Source organism: Haemaphysalis longicornis, unplaced genomic scaffold, assembly GCF_048455015.1.
Source record: "Haemaphysalis longicornis isolate Haplotype H1 unplaced genomic scaffold, Haemaphysalis longicornis Haplotype H1 scaffold_2, whole genome shotgun sequence".
Taxonomy (NCBI): Eukaryota; Metazoa; Arthropoda; class Arachnida; order Ixodida; family Ixodidae; genus Haemaphysalis; species Haemaphysalis longicornis.
The window spans coordinates 252261042-252280732 of record NW_027526295.1 but is presented as its reverse complement, the minus strand read 5'-3'; the positions used below and the strand labels follow the sequence as shown (position 1 = coordinate 252280732).

The window sequence follows — 19691 nt, the reverse complement described above, 5'->3', positions numbered from 1 at the left end:
TTTCATGTGGCATTCAGTGGTGGAAATTTCAACATAAGGTTTGTGCAAAATCAAACAACGAAAGAAGCTATGAGCCCCAAGCACTTTTTATTTTTGATAGCTCATTGGATGATTTTTTCTTAAAATAGTCATCGCCTCTGTCTCTGCATTAAAATCTACACCAATGCTTCTCTTGAAATCCAACACTTGATATGTTAATGTGAGCGCAGATACACCGAAAATCAGGCACCAGGTTTACGAGAGTGTTCTCTTCTGGGAATGCTCTGCAGTTTGCCTGCACATTATGTATCTTTTCTTTGTTTGTCTCTCTCTCTCTCTCTCTTTCTCTCTCTCTCTCTCTCTCTCTCTCTCTCTCTCTCTATATATATATATATATATATATATATATATATATATATATATATATATATATATGAAAATGAGGGGCTCGTTGAAAATGAGACAGAAATAATAATTGGCAGTCAAGAAGACCTCGGAAAGCAAAGGGGAGGATGTAGTAGCTCAAGATAAAAAATTTGGAAAATAAGAAAGTGGAGAAAAAATGCCCGCCAGGTGGGATCCGAACCCACGACCTCCAGAATACCGGTCTGGTGCGATAACCATCCACTTATCCACTTTCTGGGGTATTTATGTTCAGGTGTTTTTGTTTCCGAGGTCTTCTTGACTGCCAAATCTTATTTCTGTCTTTATATATATATATATATATATATATATATATATATATATATATATATATATATATATATATATATATATATATATATATATATATATAAATGATGGTTGGCCCGTTCGTCACTATGCAAGGCAGCGGCCATTGAAGCACCAGCTCTTTACTGGAGTTTTGCCAACACAAGCATGTTTTTTAGAGACGATAGTAAGCACGAAAATATAAATGTGTGTGTGTCACTGTCGCCTGGTCGCCACCAAGAGAGGTCACACTGAGTGAGCTTTTGCAATCTTCCTGCAATCTGACCTCTTTTTGCCACATCTTTGCGACACCGTAACTTCACGAAATTTTGCCGCATTTTTGTGAAACTAACACCAATCTCTTCCTTTTGACCATGCGAAGACGCTCATATTTTTCCATTTAAACTGAACTTTTATTTCTTCAGTTGGCATAAAGCTCAGAAAACCCAGCTTCGGGGGTTCTAACGACACCCTCTTATCTTGTAGCTTAAATATAATAGTATTATATTAACGTCGATGTAATTCTTAACACAAATACATCTTAGTCACCAAAATCTACCCTTGAATAATAACGTTACAGATATTTTACTTAGATGTGCACGTTTGCAATGAGATCCACATGTATAAGCTAGGCCTACACGCGCTTGACGCCGTAACCAACTAATTCACGCAAATACAAATACCACCCACATAATCCTCGTAACCGCGTTATTAAAATTCAATTTAAAACTCTAGCAGAACACTTGGTCAGAGCGGAGCTAACTGCACATGCTAAACCACTATCTTAACTCAAATATTTCTATTACATTCCTAGTGGGTGGAGGGAGAGGAGAGGGTAAGAGCGGCAGGTGTTCGCGGGGAAGAGAGAATTACGTGGCAGGGCGCCAAAAGACAATCGTCGTCGGACGACATTTGCAGCGAAGCAAGCCGATACACGGACGATTTTTCTTTTCCTGCTGACAAGCTAGGTTTGCTGCAATGGAAGGGTGCGTGCGGCGGAGCCAGCTTGCCATTCTTCAAGAAGCAGAACTCGGGATAGTATTATGAATTTGGCGAGGATTTCATGAGTTTAGCGATGGCTTTACTTCAGCGATTCATACATACAACATGAAGATGTGACCGAAAACAGTGTATACTGAACAGGCGTTCTTTTCTTTTCCCTGTATCGCTCTCTGCAACGGCGCGGCAGTAGCAGGCTGGAAGATGGGGGCGCTTACCCGTTGCCCAACGCGTAGCAGTGAAGATGCGCCGGGGTTCTCAGGCACCGGAGGCGAATGTGCCGACGAACGAATGTCGGCTAGTCAGGCAACTTAGCACATTAGCTCTGGTGCACACGTATGATTTTCTTATATTACGCCATGAACATTCCGCTACAGAAAGCTATCATGTCGTCCGCGCATCGCCGTGACATCGCCAGCTATATAATATTTTTTTTTTGTCGTGCTGCTTCTTTGCGCTCCCGTGCAAGGCCGTCATCTGATCACTGTTTTCTGCGCACCGATTTGGCGACCACCCACGGCGCACGGGTGGCGACAGTGGTTGGCGGCAGTGGTCGCGTCAAAACCGCAGGGCACTGTTAGTTCCGCGCGCATACTCAGACGACATCTTCTGGTTCCCTTGCGTGCGTGCCGCCTTGGTAGGGAAGTGTGGGTTGCCGCTCTGGGTGATGAGGGGGCCGTCAGCACATGGCTCGCTACGTTCGTGTCGGGCTGCCGTCAGAGCTTGTGGTGCAGGCCAGACTTCTTAATCATCTCGAGGATCCTTGGCCAGGGAGCTTCCGGGTAGAAGCCTGCGGCGAGAGATCTCTGTTTGTTATTTGGAATAGTGCAAGCGCACTGCTCAAACTTCTGCACGTTTTTTTTTTTTTTTTTTTTTTTCGTCTGCATGTTCCCAGAGGTTTACGCGTGAGCGTACAGCGACATGGTTGGTTTAGGAACGATGCGGCTCTAGACGAGATTGTAGACGAGATTACTGTGGTAAAGTTGCGCTTGGATAATTGGAGGGAGCACCGAGAGAGCGAAAGAAGCGGCACAGGTAGAGAGATCACCATTTTTTTAGTGCCGTCCGTGTTCTCTGAAACGTCGTCGCCTGACGTTCAAGCGACGCAGATTCAACTAGGCGTGCCAGAGACCTGAACTGAATCTGACAGGATCGGGCTAGGCATTGTAGGCCAGTGCAGGCGAGGCGCGTGCTTACGTACCCGTCTGGAAGTTTCGGCTGTCCCTGGGCGGCAGCGTGGCGGCGGGCTGCGGCGGTCCCTGTGCGCAGAGCATGCCGTAGACGCGGATGCCCGGGATGTTGGCGTAGGGCGGCGTGGTGTGCCGCACGGGCCCCAGGAGGCGGGAGCCCGTCGGGCAGCGGCACACGAGCAGGTAGTGGGCGCGTCCCGTGCGCGTGCTCTGCAGCGCCAGCAGCTGCCAGTCGCGGGGCTCCTGGCAGCGACGCACCGACAGCACGGGCTCGCACACCTGCGCAGTCAGTGCCAGCGATTTATATCGTGTGCGCATTTATGTCTGCAAGGTCAGCTTACGAGATTCCTCTCTCTTCGAGCTGCAAAAACGGAGCCCAACGGGAGAGGCTCCTAAAAAAATCGCTCCTGTGGCGAATTCGGCCTCTGTTCCTCATAGCCGGTTTTTCGGAGAACGGAGTACTTTCCGTTTGTGTCCGTTCTTTTTTTTTCTTTTTTTCCTAAAGGAGAGTGAGACAACAGGCTTTGGCCAGAATAAGAGTCAGCGTATGTGTGACCCTTTAAGCCTCGTTCATTTCACTTCCCTGTGAGCAGCAGGTAAGCATACTCTTGATGCGTGAAGTTTTAATACCGCCGGTACTCTCTCTCTCTCTCTCTCTCTCTCTCTCTCTCTCTCTCTCTCTCTCTCTCTCTCTCTCTCTCTCTCTCTCTCTCTCTCTCTCTCTCTCTCTCTCTCTCTCTCTCTCTCTCTCCCCCCTCCTTCCACTGAGGCCACTACACATCCACCCCGGGGCAGAAGAGGACAGGCGGCATAGATATAGCTCGGGGATGTTGCAGTGGAGTACCTTGACGAGGTTGAAAGTGCCCTGCTTGTCGTTGGAGACGAGCTTGATGGTGTGCTCGTCCAGCTCGGCCGAGTCCGAGCAGGGCTCGGTGTACGCGGCCGGGCATGCGCACAGCGGCTGGCTCCGGTTCACGCGCACGTACAACGCCGCGCACACCTGCTGCGCCGCGCACTCCGGCAGGGCGCCCACCGGCGCTCCGCGCCGCTGCTGCTGCTGCTGCTGCTGCTGCTTGTGCTGCTGCCAAGGCCGCTGCCGCTGCTGCGCCTGCAGAAGAACCGTCCGCATAAGAAAAGTGTCGCGAAGCACGCGCTATTTTGCACGTGCGATCGAGAGACATTTGGCGCGGTGTGTCTAGCCCCTCCCTCCTGAAACAACTCACCCTCGCCGAGATGGCAGCTCCGGCCACAAAGTTGTCCTCTCTCTCTAGACCCAGCATTCTGCCGGAAACTGTCCGAGTTGTGTGGAGCACTAGCGTATTGTTTACCCTTTCAGTTTCCCCTCTCCCCTTCCGCCGGACTGTATGCTGGTGAACTCCCAGATGAGATCAAAATATCACCAGTCCACTTCTTTTCCAATTTCTATTCAAATCACCAACTTACTGCCGGGAACTGCACACCGACGGGACATGAGCGCAGAAGTGTAAATTTCCGGACGCAGCAAGAGTGTTTTCTGAACGCTTTCGCTCCGCTTGTTCGGCAGTGTGAATCGCTATTTTGAGAACTCTGCACCATCCCGTGCATTACTTCGGGCAGAAGATGATAATTTACAACCTCCGCGGAGTTTGTTTTGTCCCTGTTTTGCTTGTCATATCTCGCTGAATGACGCGCTGCATCGTATTCCATGGCAAGTCACTGGGCGTGCGCACAAGATCCAGATGGGGCACACATTGGCGCGTAAATCAAGTACAGTTAAACCTCGATATAACGAAGTCGTACTTGCGGGCGAAAATTTCGTTAAATCGAGAATTTCGTAAAATCGAGGTTTCGATTTTACAGTTAATTTAACCAGTTATTGAGGTTTCAAAACCTTGCCCATCGCTCAGAAACAACTGCTATGTAGTTACCTCTCCACTTAAAGCGAAATTTGTACTAAAACTGGCCGCGAAAATTGTGTGAATTAAGAGCCTCAACACTTAGGCAATGGAATTCGGATAGCCGACCGTAGTTCGTGTCGTCGTAAAACCGGCGCTTTTTCCGCAACGCCTCATTAAATATGATAGCAGACTAGGTTTTCACTTTTTCTTTTTTTCATTTCGGTCACTACTAAACGCCGCTGTTAGTCCATTGAACCCGCGTCCGTGCCCCGTGAACTTCACCCCGGCGAGGTGCTGGTTCAAAGTTACGCCTCTTTTCGTCCGTTCAGTAGTAGGCTTGGCCGCGGCGTTGAGGGGTGCGGCGGGCCAACAGCGGAAGGGTGCTATAAAGCTTTCTAAAGACTTTTTTCATGCACAAAGGCTCTGCAGTATGGGCGCGTGATGCAACCACGACACTCGAGATAAAGCCATGATTGAGAATTGAGCGGAGTACACACAGACCGCTTCACTTTGTGGAGCAGCGCTTACGTGCTCCCGCTAAAGTGGAAAGCTTACATTAAATATCTTCTGGCCAAATTTGATTAAGCAATTACTTGTATGCCCGCTGAGCCCTAAAAAAAACGATTTCTCCGCATCGCAGCTGTATAATGAACACGTTTTGACCACGTTCGGAGAGCAATTTATTGCCACCAGCACTCGATGTTCAAGCCGTAGTGAAGAAGTCCGTAAGCAGTGCTTGGCGTTTCTTGACCAGGGTGGGCTTTACGTGACGCTCGTATGCTGACAGCGTTAACAAGGCTTGCTCTTAAACATTCGCGTGCGCCTGCGTGCCTCCGCAGAACGTCGATGGCATCCATCACTTCGGTGGCCGTCGGTCTACCGTCGGTTTCACTGACACTTCTACAGGCTCTTGTTCGGAACACTTTTATTTCCCTTGGAGTGCTCATGCTGCTTATAAGACTCATCTAATGATGGACGAACAAAATATTACTGTGGTTATCAGCGAGCACAACCTAGAGCAGCAGCACCGTGAGCAAAGACGCGTAGAAAAAAAAAAAAAAAACACTTGAAGTAGGCTTCGGCAGCCTAAGCATAGAGGGCGTTGCGTAGGCAACGATGGAGACGTCAAAATGGTGGCGGCACTATTAAACCGTCCATGACCGCTAGCGGTTTTTGAGCAGCAGCTTTTATCGCTTTTAATTGTTGTCAACCGCATAATTCACCGCTTTTCTTTCATTTTAGCCTTTTATCAGTAAATGTGAGTAATTAATGTTTTCAATGTAGGCTCTGAGAGGCAAAATAAAACGTGCCTCGACCGGAATTTCGTTCTTCCTTTCTCGCCGTGACTTCGTTAAATCGAAAGCGCCGCACAAAATTACTTCGTAAAATCGAGATAAAAATACATGGATTTAGCAAAATTTTGGTAGAAAACTGGAAAAAATTCGTTATATCGCGAATTTCGTTAAATCGAGGTTCGTTATATCGAGGTTCAACTGTATACGCTGTGCCGCACAGCGCGCGAAACAACGTGGAACGCTACGTGTCATGTCCCGTGTGGCCTTGTCTTTGCAACCGCCCGGCTCTTCCTTAATTGACCTTTGTTGGTTCTTTCCTGCAAAAGTCAATCCTGAGTCGTTTCGCGCAGTGATTCGTTCTCACATTGTCGTGCACACAAACACTATGCGATGGACTTCCTAAGCGAAAAAAAAGGGGGTGGGGGGCTGCGTGCGGTGAAGCTCTTGGTCTTTTAGTTCCCTCGGTTGCGTGTGCTTTTGCGCTTCCTCGTGACCACCGATCATTCTCACAAAAAGAAAAAAAAAAGAAATGAGAGAGGAAGCGAGCGTGGAAGAGATATGGAGTGCGCTTTCTTTCCTGACGAGTGTCCTAACAGGCAGAACGCAAGGCCCGATGCTTGTATTGTGTTTCGGACGCGCTTCGCGGTGCTCTGTTTTCGCTTCGATCGCGCGCCCTTGTGTGGCTGCCGCGCCCCCTCGCCCGATGCCCTTGGCTGAGCTCGCGGTTTCGCCGCCCAACGGAGTTGACCGTGTCCGCTCCCTTTTCAAACATCACACTTGGGCGAACGGGACGCGGAAGAGGCTGCTGGACGACCCCGAATCCGCTGTCCATCCCGCCCGTCTCATCCGGTGGCTCCCTTTGTCTTCGCAGCCTGCGCCTAAAAACGGTCCCTCCCTCCGCCGCCCTCCTTCGCGAAAGAGCCGGCTACTAGCTTCTCCTGGAGGGAAAACATGTGCTTTCGATGGCCCTTCCGCCGTTCCCTTCCACGCGAGCTCAGAAGAGATGTTTAGCATAACAACGTTTCTGTGTTTACATATCCGTTTACAGTGCAAGCCGTCGTCGACTGCTCAAGCTCCCGCTCTCGGCAACAGCTCGCGCATACGCACTCGGCGATAGCTTGCACGATAAACGGATACGTAAATACTCATGCGCAGTCGAAGTTGACTTGCTCGGGAGCGGTAAAAGGAAATGTAAAGGGTTTATGCTTCACCCCTTTTAGCATGAATTCAGTAAAGGCTGTCCAACCGTAGCGCGACTATAACTACATTCTAGGACGGTAGGGGCCCGTGATGGACATTACATGAGGGGGGGGGGGGTCTTAAAACAAAGAACACAGCACAGTGGGTCAGTTCTAGGGAGCCTACATGCCGCCGCCGTCTTGTAGCCTCCCTAGTCAGTTCCACGAAGAGTGACTTACAAAATGTATAATTCTTCTATCTCTCTTTCTCATTTTTTTCTCTATTTAACAGAATATGAGTGCGCACAATAATTTTATTACAGGGCAACTTGTAAGATGCTAACAAAATCAAGACGTACGATTCATACATGACATGAAAATCTTCACTGGGGACATTGCAAATCAAACGTACATACTAAAATAAAAAAAATTTCAAACTTTCTGTACATCACATAACTACACCATAAAAACAGTTATTCACTGCTTCGCAACCGTTCTTAATAAAACAGGTCAGGTAGAAGCCATTTTTTAGGTCTTCAGCAAAGCATTCGATCTTGTTAATCACGGCAATATAATTCACTGGATGGGGACGATTGGTCTCCCTGAATTTGTTAGCATTGATTCACTTCCAATGCAAGTAATTGTGGTACTCCTCAAGGAAGTGTTCTGGTGCCGTTGTTATTTTTATTTACCTTAGCGACATTGCTAGCGTAATAAGATTAAGTTCAAATTAGAACGTTTGCCGATTACCGTGTTGTTCAGCGAAATTACTTGCAGAGTAGAATAAAAGCCCCTTACTGCTAACCTTCGTATAATATGCAGTCATGCTGGGACCAGTGGGAACGGAAGCTGAATTCTGACAAAGCTGTATTCATGAAAATAGCCAACAAACAAAAAAAGGCCTGGCCTTTCTTTACGTGTACCCTTCCATCTCGACCTCTAATCGAGTAAATGAATATAAACATTGATTTGATTGATTGCTTGGGGTGTTTAACGCTCAGAAGCAACACCTGGGCTATAAGGCGCGCCGTGGTGGAGGGCTCCGGATTAATTTTGACCATCTGGGGATCTTTAACGTGCGCCGAAATGCCGACACAGGGGCGTTGTCGCTTTTCGCCTCCATCAGAAAAGCGGCCGCCGCGGCCGGGAATTGAACCCGTGTCCTTGGGCTCAGCAGCACAACGCCATAGTCACTGAGCCACCGCGGTGGGTAAATATAGACACATGTCTACTTAACATGTGTGCATCAGCATTTGGCAAGCTTTTTCTTTTTTTGGCGCAAGCTAAATGATGCTACAGCAGGCACTAAACTCCTATGCCTGTTCCGTAATCATCAGACCGTGACATGAGTACGCGTGTACAGTTTGCGACACTCATACCTAACTTAATATTCATGCTCTGGAAGGGATCCAGCGAAAAGCCGTACGTCTCATCCTTTCTAAATACGGTAGTAGTGACTCGCCAACTAATATAATCACGATCAATCAAACCCTAGAAAAATGACGAAAGGTTCCCGGTCTAAAGTGTTTTTTTATGCCCGAGGCTAGGCACATAGCTACAACCTTTGGTGACACGACTATCAAGACACCGACAAGGGAACATCTTATGTTGGGCTAATGATGTCGGCCTAGCGTGCAAAATCCCAGAGAGGACGCAAAGTACCAGGAGCGTAGGGGAGGGGGGGGGGGGGAGCTTGGTGTCAGAACACCCTCGGAGATTTTCTGAGCGCTGCATCCCTCCTCTCCCCTGTCAATGGCATCTTCTCATTTCAGAAGGCTCTTTTTCTTCGACGGCGTATAACACCCCCCGAAGAATATTTCTAGCTACGCCACTGCAGTGTACTACGGTCGACATTTCTGTATAAAATAAGATGAAATAAAGTGAGTAAACGCGGAAACGTTACATAATCTGTTCAGGCCACCGAGTCGCGGTGACCCCGGTATTTCGTAAGTTCGAACGGTACCCGCCTTAACACGGTAACGGTAGAGCAGGGGCGGTATTCTCGTAACTGTCCCTTTTGAAAACGTCCCTTTTGCGTCCCTTTCATCGTGACGTAACTTCCGGTTAAGAGGTGGACGTTGGCAGCATGGAGGAAGGTTGGCAGTAGGTTTGCCGCGCTTGCGTTACGTCACTTCCGGTTGTTGGCTTTTAGCCAATCAGGACTCGCCAAAAGGGACACTTTTGCAAGGGACGCAAAAGGGACAAAACTCGAGAATACCGCCCCAGATCTCTCTAGTCTCGTGGAATATCGTCGCGGTCGCATGCCTGCCTTCTAATCCCGTTGGAAGATGGAAGCCGTGTAGTGGACGGGGGAAACGGAGAGGGCGAGAGGGTGTAATGTGCGGGGGGCACAGATGAGCAGATAAACTTTTCTGGTTGGCCACGGCGGCCACGGCTGGGAAGATTGCCGGTCGCCCTAGAGAATGCTTCATGCATTCTCTAGGGCGGACATATGCTGTGACGCAACGACCGGGGAATGGAGGAAAGCGTAGCTCGCTCGCTCTCTTACAAAGGAAACAAACAAAAAAAAAATTCAGGGAAGCTTGCACTCACGCGCAAGACTTGAATGGTCAAGCTCACGGAGCAAGATAAACAGGAGCGCCGACTTCGCTCTCTCCGGCGGGCTCTTAATGTCCATAACTAGCGGAGCACAATGTAGATGGCGCAGCGAAAGGGGCCTTAGCCGGCGGCGGCTAAGCGGCCGGCGTTCCCCGTGCGCCGGCGGGCGAGTTGGCGGAACGCATTCCGTCGGCTCTGTCGTCTGCTACGGCGACGGTAGTTTTGGGCACGGACTGCTTTGGGCCTGCTTTGGCGCCGCTTCGCGTTCATTGCGCGCCTCCTTCGCACAGTTGATTAACTTGTTCGACAGCACCTTCCGGGTAACCCGGACCCGAAGCAATTGAGTGGCCGTACTGCAAGATACGTTAAGGATTGGTTTCCATGGCGGGAAAACAAAATATAGAGACCACATACAAACATATGGCTGCTATACAAACACTACCTTTTGCGCGGTGCTTGCCGAAAATGTGGCTCCGTTATGTAAATTTGGGAATACCAATTTGGCTCTGTTTTAACAGGTTTTACAAAAGGCGAAAGGAGTAACTGGTTCTGATCACTGGCGATTATAAAAGTTCCCTCAGCTTTCTCGCAGTTCTGCAACTTGCGTCCAAAACAGAGTCGGGCCGGCAACACGGGCCGAAACACGGGCCGGCACTTACACGCTCATCGGAAAAGAACAGAAATGCGATAACATCACCCGCGACTGCCCGCGACGTAGCAATCTGCTCACGATCAAGTCCCTGACAGTGCGGTCTTTTCACAAGCCTTCATTTCGCGATAACTCGCCGAAAGAAAAGGTTTAACGAGCCGGTTGTTTTGCTGGTCAGTCGCTTAACGAAAAAAAAAAAAAACGCCGGGAACCCTGGTAGGCCAAAAAATTGCAGCCATACAAATCGCAGCATTTTATTTGGAGACCGCGGTGTTATCGACGAGATAACACGACCGTAGAGCGACAGTGAACATCGGGCGGTAAGTTGCGGCATGAGTTAAAATGAAGTATGCGTTTGATATTCTTGGGTTCCTTATGAAGCCGACAGTGTTTTTGTACAGTTGATACAACAGCGCAGCCGTCCAATTCAGTCATTGGCACAGAAATGTGTCTCATTGCCGTTTGCCGATGGAGACTCCGGGCGACCCTTGTAAGCGTTGTTCGTGCGCAGAAGCAGCGTAAATAATTAAGCACGCGGCCGGAGAGCGGGATAACAACAGATGGTAACCTTTGCGCTGCATCGATTCGTCGTAAGCAGAATCACGCTAGACTATGTTGTGGCGTTCCATATTACTCTTGCTCATTCTTTGGTGCTTCTGAAGTCGTCGTCGTTCAGTTGCGTCTTACATGTGCTGGGTTAGTACAATATTTTTAGTGGATATTCATAATGTCAGACTAAACGTTCCGGGAATAAGCGATCGCCATGTATGCGGCGGCGTGCGCTTATCTGCGCCGTCTATTGCGGCCGCGCACGGGTGTTTAAATTCCGCGCGTGCACGCACGCCTCCTGCATAGTAGGACAGGCATAAGACAGACGTCGCTGCGCAAGAAAAGATGCCTCTGGGGAGAGCGAAGAAGGGAAGAGCCATGTACAGAGGCACAGCGACGAGAGGGCGAACGGAGGAGGAAGAGAGCAAAGGGAAAGCTGGGCGGTTGGCGGCGCGTGGACATTATCTGCCCGAGCAAAAGATTTTTTCTGCGCCACAGTCGGCGCTCCTCTTTATATCTTGCTCCGTGGTCAAGCTGTTGTAGGCGAGCACTGCCGGGCACAGAGTTAAGTTTCAGTATCATTGTTTATTTGCGTAGTTGCGGTGCTGGTAATCTTCGTCATATGCATCGAAGAGGTCGTCGTCCTCTTTGTGGGGAGTGGTGGATGCAAAGTCATCCTCAGCATTGAAGACTTCCACCGGCTCTTCGTCATCGACTCGTGGCAGCGGTGGCGGGATCTGTAAGTCGTCGCGGGAAGGCTCAATTGCACACTCGTAGCCATGTCTCCAGTTATCCATAATGACTTCTGGAGAATGCGGCGGCCGCGATGACCTCTCCCAAGCAGCGTGTTTTTTCATCTTTAGCATTCGCGCTGGAGTTTTTATTGCGCGGCAGCGCTTGACGGCAGCGCTTGAGGGGAGAGGGAGGGGGGGGGGGGGCGGGGGGCTTTTTTTCCTACAGTTACTGCGCGAGCCCGGGACTAAGCGGTCGCCGCGAGGCACGCGCTCACGAGCGCTCTCCATTTTCTTGGTATTTTTTCCTGCAGCGGCGAACTTACGGCTTCTACAACAGTTCCGGTGTTAAAAACAATACCAGATCATTGTCGCTTGGGCGAATGCGTATTGCCGCCCTGCGCACATGATGAGGGAGTGGACAGCCCAGTTGCTGCAGGCGTTCGACCGATTGTCGTATCCTTTCTGTCGTGGGGCCCCTTTCTTTCCTCGGGAAGCATAATATGCTTCCCGAGACGGAAAGTCCGGCTTTGACCGTCCACAGCTATCGGATGGTACCAAAAAAGGAGCTCAGCGCGTGGGGAGGACACGTGACGGCACGTGACGAGAACAGGTTTACCCCGGTCACAGAATACGCCCATTTTGGGAAAGTAGTGCGCTGAAATGGAGATGACTGCGTTTGTGTAGCACTGTATAAGGTATAAGGTGTATACTGGGAATCCATAATTATTTCGCACTCTAAACAAGAGAAAGAGGAGGGGTTAATAAAGATTTGTTGGAGCAAACGATGGCGGTTGAGCCGTCATTTTGGCCTTTTTAAATAGCGTTTAAAATTCGGTGTTTCCGGGAAATGGGTGTTTTGTGCAGGTGTTTGTAGTCGAAACCAGGTGAATGCTTATTCCCCGGTTACTCGAGGGTGGGGTTAAGGCAGGGTAAGACGGAGGCTGCCATAGGGGTGGAGGTCGTCAGGGTAACGTGATGGAGCAGCAGGAGGTAGGAGGGACTGGGCCCTGAGTATTGACCTGGTGTTAGAGGGCGCGGGCAGGGGTGTGAGCTGCCTGATATCCCTCATGCCCTGGAATCTATCCGATATAGGGGTTGCCGAGTATATTGGTTAATGCCAGCATTGGTAAGGCAGGAAGTGAGATATGCGTCCACGCTGAACGTTGCGGCAGGCTTAATGGGGGTGCGTAAGAATAACTTAATCGAAGCCGGGATATAGCAACGAGGGCTTTGGCAGTTTCTCCAGCTGTGGTGATAGGTGTGTATAGCGTGGTAAGGGAAGTGAGGGGTGTGCCTTGCGAGTTTACCAACCGCCAATGCATGGGCTTGGCGTGAGGGTAGGGGGCGGCATCCGTGTCGCAAGTGCCGGGCTTAAATGGACTTCTGCGCGTAAATGTTTAACGAGGGAGACCGTGATCGAATTCCGGGAGCACATTATTGGGAATTGGTGATACAGTGGTGTGAGCCCGGACTGATTTCGGAATGCTCTGTAAGGCTTGCGAAGATGGTGTTGCGTAACCGAGCGTTTGGAGGTTGTGACAACCGGTGGTAGTTGGGAGGAGTTTAGTGAATGCGATGTTTTGTTGGGCTTCGATTAGGTCCTCGAGTGTTAGGGGCTCAGAGTTGAAGGAAACGAGAAGTTGGGGAGGCTGCGATGACTATTTTGTAGGCTTTTTCTTATCAAGATGTCGAGTTTCTCGCGTTTTCTATTTGGTTTCAGGGCGATGTACGGGTGGGATGTGTGATGCGACCAACTAAAAATGCTTAGTTGAGTTTAGTTGTATCGTCTCCATCGGGACCTCGGCGTTGATTAGTGATGCGTTTGATGAGATAAGCGAGTTTGATCACAGTGCCTTTTATAGCTGGGGAAGGAGTGCGGCGCCAGAGCCGTCCTGACGGAATTGGACGCCGAGTGATTGAGCGAGATGTTGTCGTTGCAAGAAGGTAGCAAATAGCGCAGGGACGAGATACTTGCTTCACGTTCTTCGTGCACGCACCATGCATTGGGTCATCTCAACACTGACCAATTACGTTGCTGTTCTTCCGTGACTGGGATCGTATACTGCGTCTGCTACGCACTCGCAGCAAAGGCCATGCGCGGTGCGGGTGGGTCTCGTCTACACACGCAACGCTGTGCTTTGGTAAAACGGCGGGCTAAAACCAAAAGGGACTACAATGAAAGCTCTTTAATTCGAACTTCAATAATTCGAATTTATGGATAATTCGAACTGCATGATTTGTCCTGCCGAGTCACCATAGAAGTCTATAAAGAAGCCCGTGAATTCGAACCGGGTCCTGTCACGGATAATTCGAACTACGCGCCACCGCGTCGGCGCCTTGGTGCCTGGCACAGCCAGGACCAGAGAAACGCACGAGGCTGCTTAGAACGGAGAAGGCAAATAGGGTAAAACCAATCTAAATCCCCCATGGCAAACATTTTCGAAGGCGCATTGTTTGCGAACTACGTCGATGGGGACGCCAGTACAGTGGTATGTGTGGTGCGCTGGCAAATGAGGGCATCCAATCTCAGGTCAGAAGCGCAGAACCTGTCACTGCAGATGAAGTCAAGGAGGACGAGGACGAAGCATACTTGGGCCGTCCACTCGGAGGTCACGGCCGAATGGAGTGCCGCCCGTCTCTTCTTCAGTTCTGAAGAAGGCGAAGATAGGCTTTCGGCTATATTTGCTTGTTAGAGCAAAAAGTGTTGACTGTCCCCGTTAGGAACAAAAGGCAGCACGCAATCGGGAGCTTATTCAAGAATCGAAGTATTGACATGACTTACTGCATTGTTCACTTTCATTAGTTCGAGCTTTCAAAAATAAATCGATGGCGTCTCCTTGCTGTTCGAATTAACGAGCTGTTACTGTACTAGAAGCGTTTGTCGAAATGGGGAGCAAGTTTCGGGAGTAGGCAGCAAGTATGTATACATTATCACCATGAATAACCGTGACGTATACGTAAAAGCCACGGCCATGTGTGGGAAATGTGCGTGATGTGCACTATTTTCACTTCCAGGAAATCATCTTCACTCTTCTTGTATAGTGCCGAGTTCAGCAGTAAATCACGTCCCCACGCCAGTATATACCCGCCCGTTTACTTTCAGATTAAGGAGAGGGGGCATAACCGCAGAACCCAGACAAAACGCGTTCACACGCGGTGATCCTGGCGACAAAAGCGACCGCATTGAACAACTAATGGTCGCTTCTGACACTTCCGCAGTGACAGGTGTGGGGCCAGATTCCGTTTATAAACGGAAACTGGCTTGTACAGCAAGTGGTAATGTGTCTTGCATTTCGACGGCGTATACGACCTGGGGGACCGCGACAGTCCTGTTCTCGCGCATAAAGGATGCGCAACTTCAAACATGTTGTTGGCGTCGTCGACGAGGAGGGGGAGGCGGAAAGGGAGGGTGGCGACGGCGTGGGCCGTGGACCGAGGACGTCCGCCGCCGCTTGTACACATATATGCGGCTGCACGCGGCCACCGATGCCGTGACCGCGAGCCTGTGCCGCCGCCGCCGCCGTGGGACCGTGGCCTCCCGCCGCCCTTGTCACGTAACCGCGCCACGCCGTTCACTCCCGGGGCATTCATTGTCCTGCCCGCGGGGCTCTCTTCTTTTGGGCCGCTTTTCTCTTTCCCGCCGCCGAACGGGAACAGGTGGACGACGCCCCGGTCGATTTGGGCTCACTGGGCGCCGCATCCTACTTAGCGGCTCTTGCGTAACTGTCCCGCGCTTCCTCGAAAGTTAGTCGCGCCCCAACTGCGCTGGTTGGGTAGGCCCCGACAAAGAGTGGTTGGTGGGCGGTGCTACTTGAAACAGTCCGCACCTCTCTTGTATACTGGGGCACAGGTCAGACAACAAAGGACGGCGTACAACACACGCACAGGCACAAACTATTCAGTCATTCGCTCACAAAATTAGTTGAGTGGACTGAATGTGTAACAAGCAAAACATAATTCACAAGTGATAAAAAAAAAAACAAAACTAATCGTAAGGAAGGCAATGGAGGCTACGCCGTGCAGGGGAACAAAATTCGTCATAAATGGTGTGTAAGTTAAAGATCACCGCATTGCACAATAACATAACCACATTATTAAAGCTAGGCAACAGGTTTGCTCAAAGTATGCTTTTCTACACACAAGCTTACTTTGGTAATACCCTGTAGTTGTGCCAAAGTGTAGCGTAACGTCCACCGACCATAATTAGTTCGCCAGAAATGAACATGCCAATGTCGTGCATGTGGGAAGTGTCTGCTGGTGTTCTTAGAGGCATGATAGACGTAAAAAAGTATAACGTTTCTGATCAACTTTTTTCTATCGTACCGCTTAACTTGGGTGACTTTAAACGGACGAACAGTTATTTTGATTCATTTGTAATTTGCTAAGCAGTTGCAGTGTGACGAATAGCTTTCATCCAAAGCGAGCATGTCTTGTTACTTTGGCCTGAGCAGGGATTTCCCACACCAAAAAATATAAATTAACTTGAGACAAAAATAAAGCATTGTATATTGCAACTTTCGTTGAAGGGGAAGGGAAAGTACCGCACTTTCCCCGCTACACCAGCCGATTTCAACAACTGAGCTGCTGTATCGAAATGGTGGGAAATACAACAAGGCATATTTTTACTCAACTCAAGTAAGCTCCGGCAGTTTTTTTTTTTTTTTAAAGAAAACTGCGTTTAAATTTATGTCGGCAAATTCGATTTTTAAACGTCCGAGGCTTTCTGCAGTCGTGGGGTGTACAGTATACCTCCTCTGTGAAGGATTAGTTTTCGAGTTCCAGCTTCCAGAACTGTCCAAAAAGGCTCATACCTGCTAGCGTGCCATCATTTTGAGTCATAAAAGTTCTATCGTCACGCGTTGAAAATTGGGCTATAGTGTCGTATGCATACCGTACGTATTTTTCGTTGATAGGTAGCATGAAAAGTATACGGTGCCAGAACGCTCCCTTGCGGAACGCCGGATGAAGCGTTTTATAAAAGTTGCGTATGTTTCCAATTCGTCATTTATCAAGTATCATTTTCTCTTGAAAAGGGCGCCGTGGGCTGCAAGCATATATATTTGCTACGCAAATTTAGGTGCAAGAAATGAACGTCAGAGTTCCCGTGCCACGTGATGTCTTAATCATCGCTACAGGCCAGGTACATAAGCCTTCATCAGAGCGGCGAGCTGTGCTTGCTGTAGCAAGCAAGAAGGAATGAATGATTTCCGAATTAATGGATATCTTAATTAATGGATATCGTACATGCGTACGATCATTTATAGGTTGGACGACTGTGGGTACCTGAGGTAGAGAGCCTTGTTTAGTATGACCTGACAGTGCATGCTATACGTTGCTACGGTGTTGTACTAATTTGTGTTGACACAGCGTGAGTAATAAATCTATATTGCCTGCTCCGCACATCATCTGGTTCCACGAGATTATAGGCCGCAGTTATTGAACCCGTTCTGCACGGTCCGATCAGCCTCTTGTTCTATGACGTGAAACCGTCAGAGGTGCGCATGCGATGACGCGGTGCACGTACCTTGGACTGTTGCTGGTCGCTGCTCCCACTGTGGCCCACCTTAGCCCAGGCGCCGTCGGCCAGCCAGACCGGGGCGGCGAGCACTGTCAAAATCCCGGCGAGGATCCAGTGGCTGGGTGGCATCCCTCGTCACGTCGTCTCACAGCCAGACGGCATGTGGGGACCGATGCCCGTGCGCCGCCGCAACGCCGCGAACCACCGAACAGTGCGCGCGTGTGGCCCGGCGATGTTCGCAGCTTCCCGCGCGGAGCAGGGAGGGCTTCAGTGGAGCGAGAGCCGCATCCGATAACCGCCGACCTCTTCCCCCTCGCGTAGCGATGTGGCGGGCGGCGCGCTTTTTGAAGCGGACGACAGTGCGTAACGGGAGTTTTCCTCGCGTTGGCCCGCTGGTGCCGCGCCAGTTTGCGAACATCGCCGCCGCCAGAGGCGCTGCCGGCGCGTGACGTCATCGTAGGGCGCTTGTTAGGAGAAGCGTCGTTCTGGTCCGTACCACCGGCGGCGTCGACAGGCCCGGTTGCGTCGCTGCAGGCGTCACCCGGCGGCGGCGACACGCGCCGTGCCAGCGGCAGCAAAACTGGGTCCCCCTCCCCTTGTGTACACACACACGCAGACACGGGTTCGGTCAGGGGGAATGCGCCGAATTAAGCCGCCCCTCTTTTGTTGTCGCCCACCACGTCCCGCTGGGTGGATGGTGGGCGCCCTACATTCCCGCCCCATCCGAGCAGTCAGAAATCGGCGCCTGGATGAAGGTCCCGCATTCACTGTCGGCTCTTCTCGAGACGAGTGCTTCTCGAACACCACTCGCCGTTGTGACGGGCAGAGTACGCCGTTTCCGACCGGTACTGGAACGAAATCGCACTTAGGCAATCTCTCGAGTCGAGCCGAGGGGGCGGATGTTTGTGGCCCGAATTAAGCACGTCTCTTTTCACCGTCCAGCTCGCCTCCACCGTCCGGAATGCCTCGGGACACCGCAGGTGCCGAGGCACTCCTTAATTGGGTCATCTGGACAATCGCCCTGAGTCGTCTCCTCTTCTTTCTCGTTTCTCCTTTTGTAGCCTCAGGGGGAGGTGCCCCATTTGCCTCGATTGCGTTCGCGTGTCTCCGTGACTCTCGGGAACCCGCGGATGCCACGCCGTGGATCGCTCGGCGGCCCGGAAAATCGTTTCGCTGACAAGAATCGCAGCCTGGCAGCAGCGATCCCGAAAAGAACGCGTCTCTTTCAGTATCGTGACCGTGGCACGCGGTGCTGCTGCTCTCGGGAATGGTGCATCAAGGTCGATGGCCGTCGCCCTGTGGCTTGCACTCCGCTCGCCACGCTTCGACGGCGCCGAGGCAGTGCGTTTCGTTCGCGCAGCCGAACTTGACCCGTTTCGTACGGGGTTTCATTACGCTGTCGAGAAAGACGCCTTTCGTATTCGTTTCGATCCGGCGCGCCAAATCCTGGCGAAAATGTGGTGCGTGCACGAGACAGGCTTCCAGGATGGTGGCTCGGGCAGGCACCGATTGACGCGGTCCTCTCGGCAAGGTTAAGAATGCCGCCACGGGTATGAGGTTATGTTGTTGCCCGTTCTTGTATGTCTGTGGCGGTCGTGTCACGCGGAATCCGAGTTGGTGGAGACGTCAACGCTGAAATGATATCCGCATTGATGTAGCGGTCTCCTGGGCGTAAGGAACGCGCCCTGTCTGGTGATAACTTTTTGCAGTTGTCTATTATTCGTGCACAAAAGCATTGACTCTCGGCCCCCAGCGTGGGCATGGCCCTGCCATATGTAGTTACCGAAAGCCCCACTTCCATCTTAGGAATGTGTGTATGTATATATTGTGAGCCGTTAGTCGAGTGCCACTACGTCCGGTAAATTGACTGCCACTACAGTTGCTTGCTGGCACCTCATGGGCAATATTCCGTACTGCTTCCCATAGTAATCCTCATCGTCATCTTCCATCGTATCTGCTCGTGGACTTCCTCATCATCGTCGGCTGAGTTGGGGTTCCACCTAATAAACGTTTCACAATCGTCTTATAGGTCATCAGTGTAACAGAGGACGTTGCATTCTTTAGTTTACGCTGTAGAAATCCTAGCTTTCGCGTCGCCTGTCCTGTATGGTTGTCATCATGCCTGTCCAACTTTAAGCTGTTCGTTAGATTTTAATTCTAAATAATTAGAATCTAAATATTTAAACTGAACAGAACTCCTAATTTCGCTTGCTTATTGTGTATTTATGGTTACGGAGGGATTTTCATCTGAAATTGTCATGAAAACAGTTTTATCGGAAGTAATTTTCGTGTTCCATTTTTCACATGGCCGAAACAAGCGAAAATCATTTGCACCTTACCTTACATCAGCAAAGGAGGGGACAACAGTTGAAATGCCATTTATATAAATAAAAAAGAGCAAAGGTCCTAACGCTGAGCCCTGTGGAACACCCGATGATAGTGAACATGCACCG

The 19691-nt window shown here is 50.3% G+C and overlaps 2 protein-coding genes across 2 annotated transcripts in view; one reads left to right on the top strand and one right to left on the bottom strand.

The window, feature by feature from the left end:
* LOC144170388 (elongation factor-like GTPase 1) overlaps positions 1-19691 on the top strand; it is a 168258-nt gene that overhangs the window by 41647 nt on the left and 106920 nt on the right. The gene's annotated exons all lie outside the window — the stretch shown is intronic.
* On the bottom strand, positions 1750-18052 carry Dsx-c73a (doublesex cognate 73A). The gene is made up of 4 exons (XM_077696917.1): positions 17245-18052; positions 3724-3987; positions 2891-3158; positions 1750-2479 (listed from the first exon to the last, which is right to left on the bottom strand). Exons 1-4 carry the CDS (start codon positions 17365-17367, stop codon positions 2406-2408), a joined length of 729 nt encoding a protein of 242 aa, XP_077553043.1. The 5' UTR covers positions 17368-18052; the 3' UTR covers positions 1750-2405.

Bases quoted from the DNA above. Each gene is read 5' to 3' on its own strand.
- Dsx-c73a (XM_077696917.1), bottom strand. From the start codon at position 17,367: ATGCCACCCAGCCACTGGATCCTCGCCGGGATTTTGACAGTGCTCGCC. The intron at 3,988-17,244 runs GTACGTGCACCG...GTTCTTCTGCAG, and splicing joins GCGACCAGCAACAGTCCAAG to GCGCAGCAGCGGCAGCGGCC. The intron at 3,159-3,723 runs GTACTCCACTGC...CTGACTGCGCAG, and splicing joins GCACTTTCAACCTCGTCAAG to GTGTGCGAGCCCGTGCTGTC.